The sequence below is a fragment of the Magallana gigas genome, chromosome 5 (assembly GCF_963853765.1).
Source record: "Magallana gigas chromosome 5, xbMagGiga1.1, whole genome shotgun sequence".
Lineage (NCBI taxonomy): Eukaryota > Metazoa > Mollusca > Bivalvia > Ostreida > Ostreidae > Magallana > Magallana gigas.
Window position 1 is genome coordinate 11,175,428 of NC_088857.1, and position 11,963 is coordinate 11,187,390.

Sequence of the window (11,963 nt, forward strand, 5' to 3'; positions counted from 1 at the left end):
TTTAAGGGTGGGGATCTCAACTGTTTTGAAGATATTAAGGGACTTGCTGTTTGAGGGGGTCAGGACCACCCAGAGGGCCCATGACCTACATAACATTTGATGCCCCTTAACATCAGAAACATGAATATATATGGTTTAGGGGTCATGATTATAACAGTTTCTGAGATATATGGTAATTTCAAATTCCTGGGGGGTGGGGAAGACCCCCAGGGGTCAGATCTAATAACCCCTATACATTGCCAGTAACAGTCAATATATGATTATGAAAACCCTTTATTATAATCTTTGTCCGTTTTCAAGTTACCATTTACAATAGAGTCTACGAATATTCCTACAAGGTTCAATGTTAGATCCCTTCCCCTTTTGACACCCCCCCCCCCAAAAAAAAGTGGTTGTCTAACCCAAAATGAGAACAATCAAACCAGGGTGCACAACTAGATATGCAGGTCTATCGTATCCTAGAGTTTTGTACAATTCTGTTCAGCCATCTCTGAGAAACAAGTTCAAAGCGGGAAAGAAGAAGACGAAGAATAATAATACATGTATTAAGAACCGTACAAAATCAATAAGTCTCCAAATTTCATTCGGGAAACTTAATAATAAAGATTAAATAGAGATTGGATCATCAAACATCAATAATTTAAAGATAATTGACAATTTCTGATTCTAAGGGGGTCAGGATGACCCCTTAGGGTCATGACTTACATGCCATAATGATCTGATGCGACATGACCTAAGGAGGAAAAATATCTTTGGATTAAGGTGGGGATCTCAATGGTTTTTATGATATCTGTTAATTTCAGGAAGAGCACTTGTGATCATGACCTACATACCATCTGAAATGTCTTGAACAAAGAAACAATAATATAATATGTACATGATATATGATTCAATTTAAGAACCATGATATAGATCAATCATCTATGTTTTGTTATACTTCCTATGTATATTTACATTTATTAGATTGTTTTTTGTTCTATACTATACATGTTCATGACTGTAGTATGGCTTAGTCTTATTTTAAATTACATTAAAAAATTGTCAAATATATGACTTGGAACCCCCACCCCCAAACAAATTCAAATATAAACTGCCCCCCCCCCTTAATTGTCGAATGATCTATTAAAATCAAAAATATAATTTGGGTGTCTAAAAACTTTTATAAACTGTTAAAAAAATGTTATTCTTAAAAAAAATTACATTACACCTTGCATAATTGACAAATGATCTATTGAGATATGATCAGAGGTCATATTTCTACCTTGGGATCAATAACTAGTATCCATTGACAAGTAAAAATTAATAACAATAAATGATTCAAATTATAAATGTTTATACTCCACATTCACACCCCCCCCCATCTAACCTGGTTCTAAAGATTCAGTCTTCTTAATACATTCTTACATGTGTACAGTAGCAAATTTTAAATCATTTCTTGATTGCTTTTTCTCTCCTGATGCACATTAACATTTTGGAAATTGCCTAATTCAATTTTTAAGATTTATAAACAAAATGTTATATGCATGTGTATTCGCCTATTTGGGGCAATTGTAAAGTCTCCTAAACAAAGCCGTTTCATCATTTGGCTAGGAATTACCCACATGGATCAAACACTACATATGAATAAGATAAAATACTTTATTATTTCTAGTTCTAGAATGTCAGAGTGTCTCCAAGGGGGCATAATCTATATACAATTTTACGCGCAATGACACAAAGAGCAAGAATAAATTATATGGTTTAGGGATGAGGATCTTAGATCTCAGTAGTTAGCAAAATATTCAGTGTATCATCATTTCCTATTTCATAAAGGCGGGGGGGGGGGGGGGTGTTAAAGACAACACCTGGGGGTCATTAATGTACTTTACACCATATGATGCATCATAATGACATTACAAGATATTTTGTATTTTCCTGTTTCGTGGGGTCAGAACAGTCCCATAAGGTCATGACCTACATTGTATTTGATGCATTATAATACATTAAGAAAGAAATACTCCTTCCTTCCTATTATAAATCATATAAAAATGATAAGTGTCTACACTCACTAACTGTAATACACAAATTTAAAACGAAATTATTGATACAGGGTCAATATGGTCAACTCAATAGTGCAAGTCTGACATTTAAATGAAAAAAATAACTTTTGCAATTAAAATGACAGAAACTTTAGAAATGCGATAGGATAGATAACGATAAAAAGCTTATTTAATTATTAAAAGATGATGATACAGTATGCTGTCAAAGGGAGATCACATATAGACAGTGAAAGTAGAACTTATGTATGCTGGCATCTCATTATATTGTGCTACTGCTACTACATGTATTATGCTTACCAATATTAGTCAACATCATAATGATAATCCAATTAAAACACAAAATGAATTCCTTTAGCTGATTTTAACTAATCGTTTTCTGTATATGGAAAACGCATACATGTATGTATACACGTAAACCGGCCATCTAATCGAAGAGCTGGGTAAAACTAGTACCCGCTAATGAGACCTGCAGGCCTGTGTTGCGTACGTAACATCAGACAAAGATTAGTTATTTATAACATGCATGTATTCTTATGACCTATTCTTCAAATCCACTTGCACCATTTTATTAGGTAAATAACAGCGTTAAGGTTGTGCAGGACACCTGCATATTGTGATGTATACTTCCTACTGAGATAAACAATAAAGTATAACATGTATATATATTTATAACATGCATGTATTTTTATGACCTATTCTTCAAATACACTTGCACCATTTTATTAGGTAAAAAACAGCGTTAAGGTTGTGCAGGACACCTGCATATTGTGATGTATACTTCCTACTGGGACAAACAATAAAGTATATTAAATATTAATTAAATATTTACCCCCCAAATAATGTTACATAAAATTGAAGCGCAGTGGTTTAGAGCGTTTACATGTCTGTAAGAGCATTGGGGTCCAAGGTGTATTTTTGGTAATTTTAATTTACTATTGATATAAATGTATTTTCATGGGGGGGGAGGGGGGGGGGGGGGTTGGACCCCTCACTCCCACCCCTTCTCTAAATCTGTGCACATGATGATGTACATGTAAGCATACAGAAGCAAATCTAAAACCGGCAACCTCCATGGGGAGGGGGCATAATTTAATTTTTAATTTTGTTTGTAATAATTATATAGACCATATTACTTTCTATGACATGAAATGTTAAGATTATTGATTAACTGAAAATTCACTGCAAACAGTTAAACCCCAAATTGCACATAAACTGCTGCTCATATTATCATATGGGAAGGGATCTCATCCTTCAGTTATGAAAATTATAATTTTTAAATGTATTACCGGAGCTTGCATGTGGCCTTCATTTTTAATTAAACTGGTACAAAACAGTGTTATTTAGGGGCAAACACTTGGTGCGGGTATTACTGTCTAATGACAACATCTAGTTTTATTTGTACATTTGGTGTTGGCTTTGCATGGATTATCTTAAACGATCAGAACACTTCAAAGATGGTACAGCCAATCCGTATGTTTGATCATCAAGATTCCAATGCACACATGTCCAATGTTTTCTTTAATATGTGATCATAATCTAAAGAATTAATGAGAAAAGAATGATTGTTATTGCAATTGGTAACAAACATAGTGTTTTTAACCAAAAAAAACGTTAGCTGAGTCATCAAACGTTTCTTTGCTTGTATTTAAATACATACATTTATCGGAATTCTATCTTGTCAGAACTAATGTTTTATACAATTAAAGATATACTAGTAATCTAATTATTCTGGGCATTTTGTTAGTGTTTTCTCAGAAAAATTCTGTTGCATAACACTTTTTATTTTATTTGAAGGCGATACAGAAGGATTAAAACATTAAAAAGTATGATCTGGCAAGTTCGGTTTGAAGAGATTGACTTTGTCACTGCGTTGCTGACCGGAAGTGTAAGGGTAAGACAACACAAAGTAGATTACGTTTGTACATTGATTTTCACAGATACGAGGAGGAAAAATTCGCCAGTTTTAATTTGTTCAATTTGCTTTCAGTCTTTACGGTCGAAAATAAGCTAATCGATTCAAAACTTTGGGTTTAAGTAGTTTTAAAATGATGCAAAATGTTATAAATAACAATGGTTTACAATCTTTTTATATATTTTACAGTCAAGTTTTAAAAACCTTGCCAGAAGAAAAGGAAGCGGCAATAAAAGAAAATCTCGTCCAAGTAGAACGGAGAGCCCACTACGGAACGCCATTCAGACCTCGCCTGATCACTCCCCGGCATTCCTCAGTAAACCGGAACAGGGGGCCATATTCGGCTCTGTGGCTCACATAAGAGGTTAGAATACATGTACCAAATTATTACGGATTGTAAAATCATTGTCTGTTCTGAAAATTATTTTCATAGTCAAAATAATTCATCTCCATTGGGTTTCTTGAAATTTTATGAAAATATATTTTGACAAGACTTAATTAAGACTAAATTTCTTCATTGAAGGAAGCCTTGTGTCGGTAAAGCGCCTCACGAGGAGCAATATCAACTCGACCAACATGCCAAAGCAAGTGTTGGAGGAACTTAACAGAGTGAGTTTTAAAGTCATGTAGACTCATGTATGACATTCATTGATTTCCCCTATGAATGATTATCAAAATAAAAGGTCTGTATTGGGTTTTTAAAATTTGATTACAGCTTTTTGGGTTTTGGTTTTTTAGGGGGCGGGTTTAATATGGTGTTTGAAACTCAAAAAAAAATTAATCTAATTTATTGAACTATGATATTTCTATGTCAAATTTACACCTTAACAGCTCATGGAGATGAAGCACCAAAATTGTTGTGCTTTCGTTGGAGCATGTATAGACCCCGGTCGAATCCTTCTACTGTGGGAATACTGTCACAAAGGGAGTTTACAGGTAAAGCTACTTTATCATAATTTTATTAGATATATAGAAGTACTTATATTACAAATGAATTATTCTGAATGGTTTACGTCGTTGCTTATATATTGTTGGTATTTTGCGTTTCATCCAAGCATCTTATTTTACAGGATGTAATTTGGAATCAAAACATCAAACTAGATAGAATGTTCATGTTCGCGCTGTCTCAGGATATAGCAAAGGTAATTAGGGGGAACAAAATCATCCTAATTCATGTTGAAAATATTATGTCAATAATATCACACAAAAAAGATCAATACATTGAAGTTTATTTCCTCAGAATGTTTTTATTTTTTATTTAAGGGGTTAGATTTTGTTCACAAGAGCTCAATTCATTACCATGGAAACTTGAAGAGTTCTAACTGCGTGGTGGACAGCCGATGGACGTGCAAGTTGGCGGACTTTGGGGTTCCAAGCCTACGTCATTCTGACAAGTGTCATAAAGAGGATGAGAACCCAGACAGTATGTACATGTAGTATTTTAGATGTATCTTCCAAATAGACTTCATCATCGTTCTGTTGGCATTTATAATTATAATACTTTTTTCGTTTTTCTTATCAATTGCAAATGGGCAAAAAATGTTCTGCTGAACTGTACTGCACGATAAAAACAATAAAATAATAGAAAATACAATTTGTTGAATTTTGTTTCAGAACTGCAATGGACTGCGCCTGAACTGCTTCGATTGGAGAAGTCGATTGACAAACAAAAGGTCGATATCTTTTCTCTGGGGATCATTCTTAAAGAGATCTTCACTCGATCAGGTCCTTACACAGAATACCCTTTCCTAAGAATACACGGTGAGGGAGTTATTCAATATTGTCATATGGTGGGGTTTTTTCGGACCGATAGCGGAAAGGGGAAATAAGAAGAAACTGTTCACTGGTATTTCATTTAACAAAAATATTTATTCTCGTCTCAGAATTAATAGACAAGGTTCGATACCCGGTGTGTGGAGCCCCAACATTCCGTCCAAAGCTCTCTGTGGAGGTCCAGCAAACACCAGAGTTACACGCCTTGATTGATGAATGCTGGAATGAAAGTGTGTTCGTTAGACCTTCTGCCGGGAGAATACTGAAAACTCTGGCTAGAATTAATCCTTCAAAGTAAGTGTTGATGAAAATTGTATTTTTGTTTGTTGTTGTGTTTGTTTTGATACAGTCTTGTGGTTTAATGTTTACTGGCGGCAGTGGATATTATTTTTTTTAAAATTACATTTGTTTGTGATATTTCGTAATTATAAGAATTGCTGTAGTCTAACAGTACCAAAATAACAATGCAGTTCTGTTTTCTCGCCTTTAAAACAACTTCCAAATTTTACATACAGTATTACGTGTTCAAGACATTTTAAAACAGTGATGTTTACTCTAAGAGCTTGAGTTAATCATAATGTGCAGTGACATTTATGTTCAAAACAAATCAAAGTACGGGGTTTTTTCCCTGAACATGTCATACAGGCATGTCGTAATTGTTGTTGGGTTTTTTATCAAACAAGTATGTGCTTATTTAATGCTTCAGAATGACTATGATCGACAATATGATTGCCATTTTGGAAAAGCATGCCAATCATCTCGAGGAGTTGGTGGCGGAGAGGACCAGTGAGCTAGACGCCGAGAAGAAAAAGACCGAGAATCTGCTGTACAGGATGCTTCCACAGTGAGTACACCATGAAACATGAAGTGTTTTGAATGGACGCCTCTTTTTTTGCTATTAAACAGGAGCTTGAATTAAACCCCCAATTGGTTGTTATACAATTGTGCTACTTTATAGGTCTGTTGCGGATGATTTAAAGAAAGGAAAGCCTATTGAAGCAGAACATTTTGACGAAACAACGATTTATTTCTCCGATATTGTCGGATTTACAACGATATGTGCTGGAAGTACACCAATACAGGTAAACAAACTCGCGGGAAATTGTAAATAAATGTTTCCTTTCAAAAAAAATTTTGAAGCATCATTCTTAAACAAACACTTCTACTTCTCAGGTGGTCAACTTGCTCAACAGTTTGTATACGCTCTTCGATGATATCATCACAAGATACGATGTTTACAAGGTAAACGCTTACAGTAAATTAGTTTTCTTTTCTAATTAAAAATGATGGTTGTGTATCCTAATCGATTGGTGCGTACTATAACGTTGAGAGAGATCGTGGACATGATAAAAGCACGCAGCAGTAATTAATGCAACAGATTAAATCGTATTAAATTTATTTCAGTCTTGAATTGAAGACAATCATTATGTATAATCACAGATCGAAATCCTATTCAATGTTACTATATATTTCAAATTGATTATATTTCAAAATTAAAACGGGTGCAAAGTATTTTTGATGGTTTTGAAGTTAAAGGGGACAAAAAAGAAATCAGAATTATTTCTTTTAATCGTCTTAATTCAAACTGAATTTTAATCATATTGCAGGTTGAAACAATAGGGGATGCATACATGTTGGTAAGTGGTTTGCCAAAACGGAACGGAAACCGACACTCCAAAGAGATAGCAGATTGCGCAATGGATATCATGGCCTCGATAGGCACTTTCTGTATCCCACATCAGCCAAACGCAAAAGTGAAAATAAGAATAGGTAAGAAATCTGTGTCTTTAATGAGAAGAAAAGAGGTATAGTGCACTTAATATACGATTTGGCTTCAACTATAGGACTTTTGCAAATATCAGACATTTTTAATATTATGCAATATTTAGTTTAAACATATTCAAAGAAACGCAAATACGAGAATTTCCATGCTAGAAGAGTTTTAATTATCTTACACGGCATCATTAAAATATTCAGGTTTTGTTAGGGATATATAGAAAAGAAGTTAGTATACGATTAAAAAAAATGGATATTTGACTATTTGAACCACTCTTAACAAAAAACATCCGATTAAAATTATGTTCTACAAATATTGTAGTACACGTTTACATTGAATTAATTTTGGTTTAACGTGGTCTTCGTACTGAAAATTAGACAAATATTTCAATTAGTGCCTTTTCTAATACAATCATGTATATAGCCATATATATTGAAAATGCATCTGCTGAAAATGTTAGATGCGTGGCCTAGTGGTAACACGGAGGTTTTGTGGTTGCTGGATCGAACTAAGTAGTGATTTTTTCCACTTAAATTGAAACATGAACAGAATACAGAGATTAAGTTACACGTATCTAATCTTCTGGTTTTTTAAAATTATTTTGTTTAATTCAATCTGAGTATGTCATATTGAGCATACTCAATATAAACAGATCTCTTCATTAACACTATACAGGTACTCTTTTTACACTTAGATCCGTTGCATTTTGCTTGAACTTGTCAAGGTTCAGTATATCAACTACTGCTATACACAGATTTTCCCAAATTTATGACCAATCAGTTGTTACAAACACCGTTATAAAATCAAAACAGTATATCCAGGTTTCGAAAATCATATTGCGACAGCTAGGTACCTGAAGCTATTTTTATTAACAGGTACTTTCCGTCCAAACACAGGTGTAGGCGAAAAAATGTGAAAAGGCGCTATACCTACTTAGGGGAAAAGTTTTTATCGTATATTTTGTTATTTAATAAGGCTTCTAACGAATACTATATTCTTACTTTCACGTTATAAGGAATCCACTCTGGTCCGGCTGTCGCAGGAGTTGTCGGCCTTGCTATGCCACGATATTGTCTTTTTGGTGATACTGTAAACACTGCCTCTCGCATGGAGTCAACTGGTTTACGTAAGAAAATTTATTTTAAAATTATTAATTAAAAACATGCCAAAATGTACTCTAGTGCGTGATCACCAAGTGTTTTCTTACTTTTTTAGCACTTAAGATCCACCTAAGTTCCATGACAAGAGACCAGCTGGAAACGTTTGGTTGTTATCACATATTGTACAGAGGAGAAACAAACGTCAAAGGCAAAGGAATCATGAAAACATATTTTTTGAATGGCAGGGATGGTTTTACAAAAGAATTGCCAAGCATTTCTGAAGAGGGGATGTGTTTAAAATTTTCACCATCTGCTACAAGTGATCTACACTATATGGGGGTAGCTACCTCACCCGGGACACCCAAAACAAGTGTAACTGCAATTGGCGAAGGACTAATTATAGAGAGAAAGGAAATGCCGTCTGTGAATGATACACTCCAAGGATTTTCTGGAGAAGACAGTAAGAAAAAGTGTGCTTCTGATGTCATGTCTCTGAATTTAGGTGACGTCTTACCAGACTCTGTTATAAAAACTGTAGAAAGATTCCGAAAAACAGGATTGAACTGTTTTCCGCAGGATACAAATGAAAAAGGACTATCTCGAAGGCATAGTTACAATGATGCAGCAAAGAAAAATTGTTTCATCCCTCCGTCGCATGATGCTGTGCCAATTTACGAACATGAGTCTGATGATATTGGAAAGAAACTGAGCACAGGTAGTCAGGCGACAGATTCCGGGATAGGAAGCTTCCGGCGAACGGGTAGCAGCAGCAGCTCTTTGAATGACGTCATAACCTCGTCATCAAAGAACATAACTTGCTTGGATGAAATCAATGTCAATTGTTTAATGAACAGAAACGTGAAATCTTCCCCAGACATGATGAATTCGACCCCAAGAGAAAATGGTAAAGTCCACAAGCGGAAGTTCAGCACAGGGGATGTTATAGATAGCATTCAGAGTTACAGGAATGGATATAGTGCCGGAAAGCTCAAAATACGCAAACTAAGTGCTGAGAGTTTCTTTGAAGGATATTGCATAAGTAAGAAAACTCCAAAGCAGGAAGAAACTCACGGAAGGAAATACAGCATAGAAAGTTTCATCCGGGGGTTACTGGGGAACAAAACAAAAATGAATAAATCACAACCAACGGTGAAAGAACCTTGCATGATAAAGAACATAGAAAAACACACCAAAGACTCGCGTCCTGTGAACAGTTGCTCTTTAACAGAAAACTGTCATGAAAACCTGGCTTTCCAGGGCGACCAAAACGAATTACATAAACACGACGAAGCAACAGTGCAGGAAATTGTGAACGAACTACACGAAATGGCAACTGATCCAAACAATATGGCGCCTGGTGTCTTACCGGTGGATAAATTGCCAATATCCCTTAGACACATCTTTCCTCGGCACAGAGTTCTAGCCAAGTCGGACTTTGGATACGATACAACTGAGAACTTGAGCATCGCGAGCGCAACAACTTTTCTGTGATAAGTCAGCATTTTAACAATATTGCCGACGCTTTTTTGTCTCGTCATATATATGCATGCATGAACGATCATAAATTTTGTTTGTTTTGTACTTAATTGTGCCAAAATATCAAATTAAATCTTACAAAAATACACTGTGCAACTTTCAGGGTCATATAAAACGATATCCTGAGTACTTTGAGTTATATACGGGAATCAGTTCATGGCATTGTTTTTTTTTTTATTTTATGCAAAATATCAGGACCACAGTCGACCAAAATCACCCAGTGGGGAAAAGGAACGTCGACTTACGCGGCTTACTTCCCTTGCGTTTAACGTCAGTAAGACCCAATTGCCTTATAAAGCTCTGTAGTGAATACAAATATCCATGTCATTTTGCAGTAGAATGAAAGAAAAAATACTTTTTATATAAAAACTTACATAATTTTACAATAATCAACCACCGCTGTACATTTTCTTTCAAGAAATTTAATCGTTTGCGTTTATTTTTGGGAGTTGATTTTATTCAACTCTCCAATGTAGTTACTGAAACCGAAAGCGAAACATTATTTGGACCTAAGCCCAAATCATCTCTACTGACAAGACTAAGATCTTCAAAATAATAGATAAAAATTCGGTGTAGTGTTTTACTAACCATTGTTTTTCAAGGAAACATTAACAGCATATAAATAGACAGATTTTAAATAGTACGATATTTTGGTAGTCGTATGTATTCCTACGCCGGAGTTCAATGTAGTATCGTTCAACCAGATGTTCTGTTGTCTCCGTACATCTCCAACGAGCAGAGAGTCTCGCTTGGTAGTCAGAAATTAACGGAGACAGCCGAGCGTCTCGATTCAATATTGCTTGGATTCAGACATGTGTACAATTCTGAGAAATATTTCGATTACTGATACATAGATTGATGGAATTAATTCTATCTTTAAATATTACACAACATGATTCATATGGGGTTTTCTCGAAATTCTTGTCGGAAAGGTTAGAGAATTCAAATTATAAAAATGTGCGTAATTTAAATACAGATTAGAAACTGCTTGCCATGCAAAATAACATATCGTTGATTTTAAAATTAATAATAATCGATAAAATCAACTCCCGTCAGTACTTTAGTACTTTGATTTTATTTGTTACCGTGTACATATTCAGTTTAGAAACTCGAGAATGAGTGATTTTTGTTGTAGATTTACATGCAAATATATGCATGTGTCAATGCTTTGTTTCAATTAGTTTTCATTAAATTTGTCTAATTTAAAAATTACTGGTCAGGTTTTTTTCTTTTTGCACGTTAATGAAGAAGAAGGTAAATATTCGGCACTCGGAGGACGGGGGTTGTATTTAAGACGATTTTGGTAATTTGATTAAAGAAGTGTTTCGCATAAATCCTTGAATCTGTGAATTGTAGAGAAGAGGTCAGGATAGTTATGAATTTTGTAAAGCATTTCATTAAGATTTGCTTTTGTTCTAAAGGTCAGACGACACATTCCTCAATTTTATATAACTTTTTCCTCTATATAACTCTCTTACCAGGCATTTGTGCAAGATACTAGAGTTTACAATTTCCTATATAACCTTATTGAAAATATTGAATCTCTGATTTAAAAAAAAAAATTCAAAATGAAAATTAATACAAATTTTTTTATTTTCTGACCTCAAATAATAATTGCAAACTAAATATCGTTTAGAATTTGTTGGAAAGACAAAAACAAAAAACAAAAAAATACACGGAGCCCGGTGAAACAAACACATTTATATTGCCCTTTTGTTTTGAACGTTTTATTGGTCTTTAGTGCTTTCTCATTGATTCTCATCATTTTAGTTTGCTAAAGATTACAATAATTAACAGAACAATCCATTTTAATTGATCCCACAATT

At 34.4% G+C, this 11,963-nt stretch overlaps 1 protein-coding gene across 2 annotated transcripts in view; it reads left to right on the plus strand.

Annotated features, from left to right (window-relative positions):
- The window catches only part of LOC105324420 (atrial natriuretic peptide receptor 2), a 38,551-nt gene extending 28,326 nt beyond the window's left edge, over positions 1-10,225 (plus strand). For both annotated transcript variants that reach the window (XM_066084195.1, XM_034452434.2), the window contains 14 exons: positions 3,834-3,930; positions 4,141-4,315; positions 4,475-4,560; positions 4,783-4,887; positions 5,022-5,093; positions 5,215-5,374; positions 5,566-5,712; positions 5,835-6,018; positions 6,431-6,568; positions 6,683-6,806; positions 6,898-6,966; positions 7,332-7,494; positions 8,517-8,627; positions 8,717-10,225. In XM_066084195.1, the coding sequence (XP_065940267.1) occupies positions 3,834-3,930; positions 4,141-4,315; positions 4,475-4,560; positions 4,783-4,887; positions 5,022-5,093; positions 5,215-5,374; positions 5,566-5,712; positions 5,835-6,018; positions 6,431-6,568; positions 6,683-6,806; positions 6,898-6,966; positions 7,332-7,494; positions 8,517-8,627; positions 8,717-10,092 (3,007 nt within the window). In that variant the 3' untranslated portion in view covers positions 10,093-10,225. The remainder of the gene's footprint in view (positions 1-3,833; positions 3,931-4,140; positions 4,316-4,474; positions 4,561-4,782; positions 4,888-5,021; positions 5,094-5,214; positions 5,375-5,565; positions 5,713-5,834; positions 6,019-6,430; positions 6,569-6,682; positions 6,807-6,897; positions 6,967-7,331; positions 7,495-8,516; positions 8,628-8,716) is intronic.
- The last annotated feature ends 1,738 nt before the right edge of the window (positions 10,226-11,963 follow it).